This window comes from Leptodactylus fuscus, chromosome 7 (assembly GCF_031893055.1).
Source record: "Leptodactylus fuscus isolate aLepFus1 chromosome 7, aLepFus1.hap2, whole genome shotgun sequence".
In the NCBI taxonomy this organism is placed as follows: domain Eukaryota; kingdom Metazoa; phylum Chordata; class Amphibia; order Anura; family Leptodactylidae; genus Leptodactylus; species Leptodactylus fuscus.
This window is the reverse complement of record NC_134271.1, coordinates 107,458,706-107,474,108: the sequence shown is the minus strand read 5'-3', so window position 1 is coordinate 107,474,108 and position 15,403 is coordinate 107,458,706. Positions and strand designations below refer to the sequence as shown.

At 44.6% G+C, this 15,403-nt stretch overlaps 1 protein-coding gene across 1 annotated transcript in view; it reads right to left on the bottom strand.

Annotated features, from left to right (window-relative positions):
• Window positions 1-15,403, bottom strand: part of RTN1 (reticulon 1) — a 191,445-nt gene that overhangs the window by 103,616 nt on the left and 72,426 nt on the right. The window contains exons 2-3 of the mRNA XM_075282750.1: window positions 13,302-14,033; window positions 8,498-9,271 (exon numbers count right to left, since the gene is read on the bottom strand). Of these exons, the coding sequence (XP_075138851.1) occupies window positions 8,498-9,271; window positions 13,302-14,033 (1,506 nt within the window). The remainder of the gene's footprint in view (window positions 1-8,497; window positions 9,272-13,301; window positions 14,034-15,403) is intronic.

The window sequence follows — 15,403 nt, the reverse complement described above, 5'->3', positions numbered from 1 at the left end:
TGGACCAATTCATGGTGGAGGGAGCCTCTAACCAGCCCAGTTTGGGCAAATTCATGGTGGAGGGAGCCTCTAAACAGCCCAGTTTGGGCAAATTCATGGTGGAGGGAGCCTCTAACCAGCCCAGTTTGGACCAATTCATGGTGGAGGGAGCCTCTAACCAGCCCAGTTTGGGCAAATTCATGGTGGAGGGAGCCTCTAAACAGCCCAGTTTGGGCAAATTCATGGTGGAGGGAGCCTCTAACCAGCCCAGTTTGGACCAATTAATGGTGGAGGGAGCCTCTAAACAGCCAAGTTTTGGGAAATTCATGGTGGAGGGAGCCTCTAACCAGCCCAGTTTGGACCAATTAATGGTGGAGGGAGCCTCTAACCACCCCAGTTTGGACCAATTCATGGTGGAGGGAGCCTCTAAACAGCCAAGTTTGGACCAATTCATGGTGGAGGGAGCCTCTAAAAACCCCAGTTTGGACCAATTCATGGTGGAGGGAGCCTCTAACCAGCCCAGTTTGGACCAATTCATGGTGGAGGGAGCCTCTAAAAAACCCAGTTTGGACCAATTCATGGTGGAGGGAGCCTCTAAACAGCCCAGTTTGGGCAAATTCATGGTGGAAGGAGCCTCTAACCAGCAGAGTTGTGGGAAAGCAGGGTGGAGGGAGCCTCTAACCAGCAGAGTTGGTGGAAATCAGGGTGGAGGGAGCCTCTAACCAGCAGAGTTGGGGGAAATCATGTTGGAGGGAGCCTAGTATTAGCAGAATTGTGCAACGCTTATGGTGGATGAGTATGAGGATGCGGAGGAATTGGAGAGGTTGAGTACAGACATGGAGTTTCATGTTGGGGTGCTTTACACAGGTGGGCACAAAAATGAAGGCTCTATCCAGTGGTGGTTCATTTTTATCAAAGTGAGCCGGTCGGCACTCTCAGCTGACAGACGGGTGCGCTTGTCAGTGATGATGCCACCGGCTGCACTGAACACCCTCTCAGATAGGACGCTGGCGGCAGGACAGGACAGCACCTCCAAGGCATATAGGGCAAGTTCAAGCCACAGGTCCAACTTCGACACCCAATACGTGTAGGGCGCAGAGGGGTCGGAGAGGACAGGGCTGTGGTCGGAAAGGTATTCCCGCAACATGCGCCTATACTTCTCACGCCTGGTGACACTAGGACCCTCCGTGGCGGCACTTTGGCGAGGGGGTGCCATCAAGGTGTCCCAGACCTTAGACAGTGTGCCCCTCGTTTGTGTGGACCGGTGAGAACTTGGTTGCCTACTGGAGGAACTGCCCTCCCTGCCGCCAACGTCACATGCTGGAAACATCTCCATCATATTCTGCACCAATTGCCTGTGGCAAGCATTGATGCGATTGGCCCTCCCCTCTACCGGAATAAAAGACGAGATGTTGTTTTTATACCGGGGGTCAAGGATAGCAAAGATCCAGTACTGGTTGTCCTCCATGATTTTGACAATACGCTTGTCGGTTGTAAAGCACCCCAACATGAACTCAGCCATGTCTGCCACAGTGTTAGTTGGCATGACTCCTCTGGCCCCACCGGAAAGTTCAATCTCCATTTCCTCCTCATCCTCCATGTCTACCCATCCGCGCTGCAACAATGGGACGATTCGAAGTTGCCCGGAAGCCTCCTGTATCACCATCACATCATCGGACAACTCTTCTTCCTCCTCCTCCTCCTCCTCCTCCTCCATTAAACGCAGTGAAGCGGACAGATGTGTGGACCTACTCTCCAGCTGTGACGGATCGGATGCTATCCCTAACTCCTCTGTGTGATCTGAGTTATCCCTGATGTCAATCAGGGATTCTCTCAGAACACACAAGAGCGGGATTGTAAGGCTCACCATCGCATCCTCAGAGCTCACCCTCCTTGTGGACTCCTCAAAGACCCGTAGGATGTCACAAAGGTCTCTCATCCATGGCCACTCATGGATGTGAAACTGAGGCAGCTGACTTTGTGGCACCCTAGGGTTTTGTAGCTGGTATTCCATCAAAGGTCTCTGCTGCTCAACCACTCTATTCAACATCTGAAACGTTGAGTTCCAGCGTGTGGGGACGTCGCACAAAAGCCGGTGTTGTGGCACATGCAGGCGTTGCTGGAGAGATTTTAAGCTAGCAGCGGCTACTGTCGACTTGCGAAAGTGGGCGCACATGCGCCGCACTTTCACCAGTAGCTCTGGAACATTGGGGTAGCTCTTTAGGAAACGTTGCACCACTAGGTTGAAGACGTGGGCCAGGCATGGAACATGTTGGAGTCCGGCAAGCTCCAGAGCTGCTACCAGGTTCCGGCCGTTATCACAAACGACCATGCCTGGGCCCAGGTGCAGCGGCTCAAACCATATTGCCGTCTCATCGAGGAGGGCATCCCTCACCTCGGAGGCAGTGTGCTGTCTGTCCCCCAAGCTGATCAGCTTCAGCACAGCCTGCTGACGTCTACCAACGCCAGTGCTGCAACGTTTCCAACTCGTAGCTGGGGTCAATCTAACAGCGGAGGAGGTGGCGGAGGAGGAGGCGGTGGCGGAGGAGGAGGCGGTAGAGGAGGAGGAGGAGGGGGGTGTTCTTCTCGTGTCCCTGCCAGGAATGTTAGGCGGGGAGACGAGGTACACCGGGCCAGTTTGGGAAGCAGTCCCAGCCTCAACTACATTCACCCAGTGTGCCGTCAGTGAAATGTAGCGTCCCTGTCCGCATGCACTTGTCCACGCGTCGGTGGTCAAGTGGACCTTTGTGCAAAGCGCGGAACTAAGGGCCCGCCTGATGTTGAGTGACACGTGCTGGTGCAAGGCGGGGACGGCACACCGGGAGAAGTAGTGACGGCTAGGGACGGCATAGCGAGGTGCCGCAGTTGCCATCAGGTCCAGGAAGGCGGGAGTTTCAACAAGCCGGAACGCCAACATCTCCTGGGCCAGCAGTTTAGCGATGTTGGCGTTCAAGGCTTGCGCGTGTGGGTGGTTAGCAGTGTATTTCTGCCGCCGCTCCAATGTCTGAGAGATGGTGGGTTGTTGTAAAGAAACGCCTGATGGTGCCTTTGATGGTGCAGGAGAAGGAGATAAGACAGGACCAGGGGAGGATGAGGTAGAAGTCAACAAAGTGGCGGAGGCAGATGAAGTGGTGTCCTGGCTCGTCCTCTGGAGTGCATCGCCAGCACAGTCAGCAGTGGCAGTGGCAGAGGCAGAGGCAGAGGCAGTGGCAGTGGCGTGAACGGCAGGCGGCCTTTGTCCTGCCGTTGCTGCCTGCCACTGATTCCAGTGCTTGGATTCCAAATGACGGCGCATTGAAGTGGTGGACAGGTTGCTCTTCTCAGAGCCCCTAATCAATTTCGAGAGGCAAATTGTGCAGACAACACTATATCTGTCCTCGGCGCATTCCTTGAAAAAACTCCACACCTTCGAGAAACGTGCCCTCGAGGTGGGAGTTTTTCGGGGCTGGGTACGAACTGGAACATCTTGGGAGATTCCGGGTGTGGCCTGGCTTCGCCTAAGCTGCTGACCTCTGCCTCTGCCTCTAGCTACCCTTTTTGGTGCTGCACCTGCCTCAACATCCACACTACTTTCCCCGCTTGACATCCCCCCTGTCCAGGTCGGGTCAGTGTCCTCATCATCCACCACTTCCTCTTCCAACTCCTGTCTCATCTCCTCCTCCCGCACAATGCGCCGGTCAACTGGATGCCCTGACGGCAACTGCGTCACATCATCGTCGATGAGGGTGGGTTGCTGGTCATCCACCACCAAATCGAACGGAGATGGAGGAGACTCTAGTGTTTGAGCATCTGGACACAGATGCTCCTCTGTTAGGTTCGTGGAATCGTGACGTGGAGAGGCAGGTTGAGGGACAATGAAAGGAGCGGAGAACAGCTCTGGGGAGCAGGGACAGTTTGGGTTATTGTTCTGTAAAGCTTCGGAATTTTGGGAGGAAGGAAGACAAGACTGTTGGGTAATAGGAGGAGAGGAGGCAGAGTCTGACTGGCTGCTGGACAATGTGCTGTAAGCGTTCTCTGACAGCCATTGCAAGACCTGTTCCTGGTTCTCGGGCCTACTAAGGTTTGTACCCTGCAGTTTAGTTAATGTGGCAAGCAACCCTGGCACTGTGGAGTGGCGCAATGCTTGCTGCCCCACAGGAGTAGGCACGGGACGCCCTGTGGCTTCACTGCTACCTTGCTCCCCAGAACCATTCCCCCGACCTCGCCCACGGCCTCGTCCACGTCCCTTTCCGGGAGCCTTGCGCATTTTGAATTCCTAGTTAGAAATTGGCACTGTATACCAGTAGTAAAAATTGTGGGTGCACGTAACCCCAATATATTCTTTGAATTCCCAGTCAGACACTGGCACTATTTGGCAGTAGCAAGAAATGAGGGTATTTGTATTCCCAATATACTCTTTGAATTCCCAGTCAGACAATGGCACTGTATACCAGTAGTAAAAATTGTGGGTGCACGTAACCCCAATATATTCTTTGAATTACCAGTCAGAAACTGGCACTATATGGCAGTAGCAAGAAATGAGGGTATTTATAACCCCAATATATTCTTTGAATTCCCAGTCAGACAATGGCACTGTATACCAGTAGTAAAAATTGTGGGTGCACGTAACCCCAATATATTCTTTGAATTCCCAGTCAGAAACTGGCACTATATGGCAGTAGCAAGAAATGAGGGTATTTGTATTCCCAATATACTCTTTGAATTCCCAGTCAGACAATGGCACTGTATACCAGTAGTAAAAATTGTGGGTGCACGTAACCCCAATATATTCTTTGAATTCCCAGTCAGAAACTGGCACTATATGGCAGTAGCAAGAAATGAGGGTATTTGTATTCCCAATATACTCTTTGAATTCCCAGTCAGACAATGGCACTGTATACCAGTAGTAAAAATTGTGGGTGCACGTAACCCCAATATATTCTTTGAATTCCCAGTCAGAAACTGGCACTATATGGCAGTAGCAAGAAATGAGGGTATTTGTATTCCCAATATACTCTTTGAATTCCCAGTCAGACAATGGCACTGTATACCAGTAGTAAAAATTGTGGGTGCACGTAACCCCAATATATTCTTTGAATTACCAGTCAGAAACTGGCACTATATGGCAGTAGCAAGAAATGAGGGTATTTGTATTCCCAATATACTCTTTGAATTCCCAGTCAGACAATGGCACTGTATACCAGTAGTAAAAATTGTGGGTGCACGTAACCCCAATATATTCTTTGAATTACCAGTCAGAAACTGGCACTATATGGCAGTAGCAAGAAATGAGGGTATTTATAACCCCAATATATTCTTTGAATTCCCAGTCAGACAATGGCACTGTATACCAGTAGTAAAAATTGTGGGTGCACGTAACCCCAATATATTCTTTGAATTACCAGTCAGAAACTGGCACTATATGGCAGTAGCAAGAAATGAGGGTATTTATAACCCCAATATATTCTTTGAATTCCCAGTCAGACAATGGCACTGTATACCAGTAGTAAAAATTGTGGGTGCACGTAACCCCAATATATTCTTTGAATTCCCAGTCAGAAACTGGCACTATATGGCAGTAGCAAGAAATGAGGGTATTTGTATTCCCAATATACTCTTTGAATTCCCAGTCAGACAATGGCACTGTATACCAGTAGTAAAAATTGTGGGTGCACGTAACCCCAATATATTCTTTGAATTACCAGTCAGAAACTGGCACTATATGGCAGTAGCAAGAAATGAGGGTATTTATAACCCCAATATATTCTTTGAATTCCCAGTCAGACAATGGCACTGTATACCAGTAGTAAAAATTGTGGGTGCACATAACCCCAATATATTCTTTGAATTCCCAGTCAGAAACTGGCACTATATGGCAGTAGCAAGAAATGAGGGTATTTGTATTCCCAATATACTCTTTGAATTCCCAGTCAGACAATGGCACTGTATACCAGTAGTAAAAATTGTGGGTGCACGTAACCCCAATATATTCTTTGAATTCCCAGTCAGAAACTGGCACTATATGGCAGTAGCAAGAAATGAGGGTATTTGTATTCCCAATATACTCTTTGAATTCCCAGTCAGACAATGGCACTGTATACCAGTAGTAAAAATTGTGGGTGCACGTAACCCCAATATATTCTTTGAATTCCCAGTCAGAAACTGGCACTATATGGCAGTAGCAAGAAATGAGGGTATTTGTATTCCCAATATACTCTTTGAATTCCCAGTCAGACAATGGCACTGTATACCAGTAGTAAAAATTGTGGGTGCACGTAACCCCAATATATTCTTTGAATTCCCAGTCAGAAACTGGCACTATATGGCAGTAGCAAGAAATGAGGGTATTTGTATTCCCAATATACTCTTTGAATTCCCAGTCAGACAATGGCACTGTATACCAGTAGTAAAAATTGTGGGTGCACGTAACCCCAATATATTCTTTGAATTCCCAGTCAGAAACTGGCACTATATGGCAGTAGCAAGAAATGAGGGTATTTGTATTCCCAATATACTCTTTGAATTCCCAGTCAGACAATGGCACTGTATACCAGTAGTAAAAATTGTGGGTGCACGTAACCCCAATATATTCTTTGAATTCCCAGTCAGAAACTGGCACTATATGGCAGTAGCAAGAAATGAGGGTATTTGTATTCCCAATATACTCTTTGAATTCCCAGTCAGACAATGGCACTGTATACCAGTAGTAAAAATTGTGGGTGCACGTAACCCCAATATATTCTTTGAATTCCCAGTCAGAAACTGGCACTATATGGCAGTAGCAAGAAATGAGGGTATTTGTATTCCCAATATACTCTTTGAATTCCCAGTCAGACAATGGCACTGTATACCAGTAGTAAAAATTGTGGGTGCACGTAACCCCAATATATTCTTTGAATTCCCAGTCAGAAACTGGCACTATATGGCAGTAGCAAGAAATGAGGGTATTTGTATTCCCAATATACTCTTTGAATTCCCAGTCAGACAATGGCACTGTATACCAGTAGTAAAAATTGTGGGTGCACGTAACCCCAATATATTCTTTGAATTACCAGTCAGAAACTGGCACTATATGGCAGTAGCAAGAAATGAGGGTATTTGTATTCCCAATATACTCTTTGAATTCCCAGTCAGACAATGGCACTGTATACCAGTAGTAAAAATTGTGGGTGCACGTAACCCCAATATATTCTTTGAATTACCAGTCAGAAACTGGCACTATATGGCAGTAGCAAGAAATGAGGGTATTTATAACCCCAATATATTCTTTGAATTCCCAGTCAGACAATGGCACTGTATACCAGTAGTAAAAATTGTGGGTGCACGTAACCCCAATATATTCTTTGAATTCCCAGTCAGAAACTGGCACTATATGGCAGTAGCAAGAAATGAGGGTATTTGTATTCCCAATATACTCTTTGAATTCCCAGTCAGACAATGGCACTGTATACCAGTAGTAAAAATTGTGGGTGCACGTAACCCCAATATATTCTTTGAATTACCAGTCAGAAACTGGCACTATATGGCAGTAGCAAGAAATGAGGGTATTTATAACCCCAATATATTCTTTGAATTCCCAGTCAGACAATGGCACTGTATACCAGTAGTAAAAATTGTGGGTGCACGTAACCCCAATATATTCTTTGAATTCCCAGTCAGAAACTGGCACTATATGGCAGTAGCAAGAAATGAGGGTATTTGTATTCCCAATATACTCTTTGAATTCCCAGTCAGACAATGGCACTGTATACCAGTAGTAAAAATTGTGGGTGTATATAGCCCCAATTCTATTGCTAGGGGACTTGCAGGGTATTTCTGGGGTGAAGGTGGGGGGGCACACCGTTGGAACGGGTATCGGGGTATATATCGGGTATACGGGAATACACTGACAGTGTATTCCATTCAGGATCCTGGGAAAGCTGGGTTGCGGCGATTGAGCCCGTCAGTGCCACGTTACACTGACAAGCTTCTCCCTGGAATTTAGCTCTTACAAGAGCTGTTGGTTGTCTTCTCCTTCCTATCCTAGCCTGTCCCTGCCTACCCAGAATCTAAGCCCTAGCTAGCTGGACGGAAACCTCCGTCCTCGGTGAATTGCAAGCTCAGAATGACGCGAAGCTGGGCGGCGCTGTTCTTTTAAATTAGAGGTCACATGTTTTCGGCAGCCAATGGGTTTTGCCTACTTTTTTCAACGTCACCGGTGTCGTAGTTCCTGTCCCACCTACCCTGCGCTGTTATTGGAGCAAAAAAGGCGCCAGGGAAGGTGGGAGGGGAATCGAGTAATGGCGCACTTTACCACGCGGTGTTCGATTCGATTCGAACATGCCGAACAGCCTAATATCCGATCGAACATGAGTTCGATAGAACACTGTTCGCTCATCTCTAATCACCATTGCTCTCATTGCACCAAAGAGCTATGCTTTCTAATGACAGTACTATATACAACGCACCTGTTGAAAACCAATCATTATATCTAAATGCAACTTTTTAGAATTTTTTAATACTCTCAATCTGGAATAAGAAAAAAAAAATAACCAATTACCTTTCTTCTTACTTAGCAATGTAACTGGACTTGTGGCTCCTGTGCTTGTCTTTGCAGACACCCTACTTTGGTAAACCGTTGGTTCTGTTGCCTTTCTGTAATGCAGTCCTTCATCTTTTTTGATCATTAACAAATCTGATCTTCCTTCTGCATAGGAGCTTTTCATATAGGCAGCTGATTCTGCCAGGTTCTCCATATTTAGTTTCCTTTCTGTAGAGCTATATGAGTCGAAGTCCGAAGCATCAAAACTTTCGGTTCTTGAACTGTTTTCTTCTTCGATTATGTCCATCATTGGTTTCATCATTGGAGAGTCTTGATCTCTCTTTGGACTCTCTTCAGAAGCGGAGGAACCATCACATGACTCAATGATGAGCTCACTGTCCAGTTCAGCTTCACGTTCCTCTCGGAGTATACTGTATTGTATGGATGGGGAGGCAGGTGATGGTGGTGGACCACCAATGTGACTGAATGTCATGTAAGCAGACTGCATGGCCTCTTCTGCTGCCAGCTGGTCTTCGGAAACAAGTTCTATTTCAGAATCACCAGATTCAGTGCTCGAAGCTTCGTTATCTAGTGAAGACGGGACAGCTGGTAGCACAGGCATGCCTTTATATTCTTGCTTTTCGGAGTAAACACTATGAGGTTTCTGCTCTTCAGCTGCTTCATAAGGAAAGCCTTTTGTTGCCTCTTTTGCTTTCATGGCGCTGATCAGTTCATCTTCAGATATTCGGAATTTACTCTGTTTCTCTGAGCCAGATGGTTCTGTATATCCATCTGGATGCAAACGATAACAGAAAAAAAACCATGGTGAGGAGAACAATCCCTTGGAGACTTCCATTACAAAGCATGAAATACTTTTATTTCATTAGATTGTTATAAAACTATGCAAATAAAATTCTTACTTTCCTATTCTCTTTTCCAATATTAACGGATAAGAAATATTTTTGAGATTTCAATGGCAATCCTGAAATAACCAACGTATTGGTGTTTTTGTAGAGCGAACAGACCATTTCATGTTTCAACAGATTTCATAAGCACGCATAGGCAACTTCAGACAGCAGCAGTTGCGTAACTACCACGGTAGCAGTGGTAGTAGATGCCACAGGGCCCGACATCTTAGGGGGCCCAGGCCCCATCACTAGTTAATACACCAAAAAGAGAAATAAAAAAGAAATTTTACTTATTGAGGCCCAAGGCCACCTAAGGTGTCGGGTTCCAGTCGGGGAGAGCCTCAGTATGCGTCCTGAGAATGGAGGAGGGGCGGAGACATCATGCAGGAAGAAGATGGTGCCGGGGGATTCATCTTATGCAGTGAGCAGCACAGCACTGAGGACTTATGGAGAGTGAGTGCAGACTGGTCAGTTTAACCCATGTGTGCAGTGCAGGCTGTCAGCACACAATACTATGCTGGCAACTGCCTGCTGCTCTTTCTGCTGCCTGCAGAAGAAGGGGTTACAATGCCACATTCAGTGCTGTAACCCCTTCTTCCCCAGGCAGCAAACTTATTACAGTATTATGTATAACAGTACATAATACTGTGTACAGGGGCCACTATGGGGCATAAAATTGTGTGCAGGACCCACCATAGGGGAATAATACTGTGTGCAGGGGCCACTATAGGACATAATACTGTGTGCAGGGGCCACAATGGGGCATAATACTGTGTGCAGGGGCCACTATAGGGTATAATACTGTGTACAGGGGCCACTATGGGGCATAACAGTGTGTGTACAGGAAAACGGCGGGGGGGGGGGGGGTTGGGGGGTTGGTCAGGGTCTTTAGGGGAGGGGGGCCCCGCCATTCCTAGTTGCGCCACCGTACAGCAGCATTTAGCATTAGAATTTGCAAGCCAAAACCAGGAGTCGTCCCAAACATAGATGAGGTTTTTTTCTGCATAAGACCCACTCCTAGTTTTAACTTACAAATACTGACCAAAATACTATATTGTGAAAGTGGCTTAGCAATAGATCTGTAAGGGCAATTCATAGATCCTTTTTCTTAAAACCATCTAAGGCTATGTTCACATCTGCGCATGTCTTTCCATCATTCGGGTCTATTGGGGGACCTGAGCGACGCAGGGCTGGACAGCCTTTTGTAATGGTTACATACGGACTCCGGTTAGACCCTACTGACTGCAGGACTTTTCTCTATGATGATTTTCATTGGTTTCTGTGACAGAGTCACCTAGGCTGTTAACATGGATTTAACATAGAGGTTTACTTTAATAAAACAGTATATATTAGAAATAAATGGCAGTAACCAGAAATCTGACACTTCTCATAATAAGGGAGACCCAAAATTTAGAGAAGAAATGTCTGGAGACATCTATGTGAGAAATGTCGCAGAGGTTTCAAGAGCAAACGGATTGGGCAAAAAATGTAAAAGTCTTCTTTATTTCTTTGTGAGTCTCAAAATGACTACATTGTATATATACTGTATTTATTGTACTGTTTATCTTATAATAAGCACATTAGGAAAACATCCACAGGGCAGCAGTCACCTCCACTAAATGGTTCCTATTGCTGCAAATATTTGTTAATGTTCAGGAATTTTGGATCATTGCTCCATGAATTATGTTTCAATTTATTATTATTTCTGGGATGTCTTGTGTGTACCACCACATTCAGGTCATGTCATGGTATCATCATAAGGTCAGAAATCTGATTTGTCCATTCCAAAATGCAATGTCTTCCCATCCCTAATGCACCACAGCACCCTTAAAGCCATGATGCTCCCTCCATCATTTTGTGTTAGTGTGCTGTGTTCCTTTATCCTTGAACATAGCATTACGCTTTAGTGCAAAAAACTTCTACAACATTTCCCAAAAGATCTAGGTGGCACCAGTAGCAATAGTTCTGACTTTTCTCTGTGTGCAAGCAATTTATCTAGCCATAGACTGAAGTACATCCTGATTTTTAGCATCACCATTGTAGCCCTTTCCATACACATCTTATGCAAGTTGAAAACACAGTGACCAGTGAATTCAATAATACAACAGTATGCAGGAAGCATTTATACCCCCCTCTAGTGGCAGCTACAGGTGACCAGAATGTTAGAATGTTACGTCTATGGAAGCTTTCATTGTTAGTTGTTCACCAAAATGCAGTATGTTAGAAAGAAAATCATAATTGACATGCTGATGAGAAATTCCAATTAAGGTAGATCTGAAAACCATTTTACGTTGCATGGCTGTATTCATGCACATTATCATTCCTGGTCGGTTTTGAAGCACATCAACATTTTTTTTGCGTATGTTATTGCCAATTCTCTTTCACTTGGCAGTGAGTGTTCTGTGCTATATGTGACAGCTTCATTAGCTTCTGGTGATTCTATTGATCTATGGGCTCACCTGTATTAGTTTATAGTGATTGCATTACTGAACAATTGGATTGCAGTTATTATCATTTTGCACACGTATGCTGTTGTCAGCATTGACAGAGTACTGCTGTGTTGACAGCATCATTGCTGCAATATGCAGTGAGTTCTTCCATAAATTATTCAATAAGAACCATTTACAAATTGCAAAATCTGCAGACCAAAAAGGTTTCTTTATATGCAGTAGTGAATCTTTTCTAGTCCATGATTTTGTGGAAAGATCCATTTAGCAATAATCAGCACCAAAGTTTACATACTGCTGATGCACTGGTTTCACTAGGTCATTCATTAAGTTCCAGGGTTTATTTACAATATGTTTTAATTATTGGGGCAATCCTATTTATTAGGTCTATCTAGAAATAACATGATTGGACTTTTTTTTTGATAAGGAAGCTGGAGCTTTACCCATAGTACTAACCCTTATTTAGAGATATAATATGTGGACCTTTTGGCATCCTACACACTGTAGGTACAACAATCTTGTAAGGAGATGGTCATTTACCACCTCCATCAACTCTGGATCTTTGCATAGATGCTGCTCCACTGATTCCAGCACAGTTGGAATTTTTCTCTACCTCCCACCATTCCTAAGCAATCAATGCAGTAGTTTTGGTGCCTGGTAAGGTAATTATGTAATTAGCTGTCTAGTGGGTGGTGTCAGGCAGGAGAAGGCAAGGGTAGCATGATTCTGCATCTAATTGGACAGTTTAAGTCACTCCCTCTTCATGCTCTGGACTGATACTACCCACTTGACAGATAAATGTAATTAGCATATCAGGCACCAAAACTAACTGCACCAACTGCTCAGGAACAGTGGAAACTAGAGAAGAACATTCCTATTGCACCAGAATCAGTGACACAGTGCCTATTAAAGTATACAAAGAACTGCAGTTAGTGCTCCTCTTTAAAGGTTGACATATCTCCAAGTTGCCCCAGTTCTAAATGCATGAAAACCAGGCAAAACCTAATAGCCTAAAAATAAAGCGCCCTCTAAATAAAGTACTTTCCTATTGAAAAGGAAAAAAAATAAGTTCTGTATCTGCTGAAGCCACCTATCCAATGCAGTGCCAAGGACACTGAGAACAGCTGCTGCACAATATTTTATTGTCTGCCACAGCTCCCATAATAGTTAATTGAAAGGATCTTGGCTAGCATTGCTATCATCGATCTGTGTGTACTGTGAACAAATTTTAGGAGTTTGTCTGCCGCCCCTTTGCCTGCGCTGTGTTGTATTTTTGGACCTTTATGGATAGCCATGGTAACAGTTATATGATAACCCACCACTATGTGTAGGTCATACATCAAAACATTATATCGTAATAGGGGGTTTTGCGGATAATGTAATAATAAAGAAGCTGTATGTACTAAATGATCATGGATAATGCTTATATATATATATATATATATATATATATATATAATGCCTTACCTGTTTCTATAGATGGTGGCGTAAGGGACTCAGGACTGTCATCTTCTGGCTCCGACACCATAACAGTTGGAACTATGTCAGAACCCAGCTTTAAGCCTACTTCACATAGATCCTGACTGGTTTCAATAAAGTCATTATCAATAGAGGATTCAGTAAGAGTGATTTTTACTGGAGATGTTTTAGTATTCCTGGCTCCCGTGTCACTATACAGTCCCATATTGTTTCCAGGTTCATCCATATATGGTGCAAATGACAGATCTTCGCCTACTTTGTTGCTTTGTTGGTCTTTTTGAAAAGTTTTTGCGGCAACCTCATGTATACTGTCTTCATCGGAGTAATCATATCCCATTGGGCTTGGCTTTCTGTCATCACCCTCTGGAGAGTGCTTTGGGTTGCTATCTGGGGACCTGCTAATGTCAATATACTTGTAAGCTTCTAATTTGTCATCCTCCATGGGATCAGACAATGTTTTGATCACATCTTTGCTCTCAGCTGGTGTCATTTCAATACCTGAATCTGAACTAAACAAACCTCGAGACTGAAATACAGGCATATCATGAGGAGACTGGGAACCAAAGTTGAGCTCATCATCTAAGCTTGTGACACCATCTCCCTTTTGAAGAATCCCAGTGAAGTAGTTGGAGTCTGGCCGAGATACATAATTCTCATCTGAGGTCAGAGATGTGTAAAAGGCTCCTTCATCTTCCACTGGTAATTTCTTGCTTCTATAATCTGAAAGTACAATAGAAAAGTAAAAAAAAACAACATTAAAGTATTGGTATATGTGACTATAATAAAATAAAAGATACTAAGTACAATAACAAAGGTAATAAGCAAAATAAGTGGTCACTTAAAGGGGTTCTTATCATTAAAGACACTAAGGTGGAAAAAGCATCAAAGGTAGCAAAATTAACCCTTTCCAATACAAATATAATTAATATAATTTAAGACTAACGTGAAGGTTCTGTTTTTTGCACTGAAACGTTTTATTTTTGGATAGGTAATACAGAAGCTGAGCCTTTAAACAATGCATGTCTTTGTTGGGTTTTTTTTGTAATCTTAATAATTTTGTGTTGCTCTGACCTTCATATTTTTAGGATGGCTTCTAATGTGTGTTCTCCATACCTCTTCCCTGCTTTGTAAGAATGTTCTCTCCTACACTGAGACAAGTCCACCTTGTTCTGCCCCTTCAGCGTTCTAAACTGTAACGTTGCATCACTCCTTTTACTCTCCTGTTACTGAGATGGTTGTACTCATTCACTGCACTCTGATATATGATATCTGAGAGTTCTGCAAGGAACTGCATCAACCTGTAGTGATAAGGAGTCTAAGGGTTGTCTTCACAGAATCTGACTACAGTTTGTAGTCAGGATCCAACACGGCGTAGGAGGCAAAACATGTAATATATAGTACACTAGCATATTCTTTTATTTTACAGCTACTGATCCCAACTTGTTGAAAAGTAATTTTACAATTTAAGTTTACTTTGTAACATTTGTCTTGTGACTGGATGCAACACGTTAGGATTCAGTCAATTTACTGCTTCATGCTTGTAGGTTAAGCAGTTATGACACAAAGTGATCAGTAGTCTTAAAGGGGTCATCTGTGTAATTGATATCTCTGATCTAAGCTAAACACCCCGCCTACCTTCTAAATTACTTAGCGTACCAAAAATCTATATTTACCTATATCGCCAGGGCAATCATGTAACTGCCCCAGGCACATTTTCCAAATTTCTGGTGATGTTCCATTTCCAGAAAGGTAACATCACCTATGCTAACTCACCCCCCCCCCTCCCAGCCCATCATACTTACCTGTCCCCCGGGCAGGATCTTCTGGGCCCCTTACATCACTTGTTATAGGCAGCCTGCACTTCCTCTTCTTGAAGTCTGCTGGCCGCCCACACCTGAGCAATAGTGCCAGAATGACGGCATGCACAGTAGAAGTGACGCCCCATGCACAGAAGATCCTGCCCAGAAGATAGGCAAGTATGATGGGATGGGGAGGTTGAGTTGGTTAGGACTGACTACTCGTGGGCAGGCTAGTTAGGGAAACGGAGGGGGAGGGAGTGAGAGAGGGAGGTGGTGTGGTGAGTCAGCTCT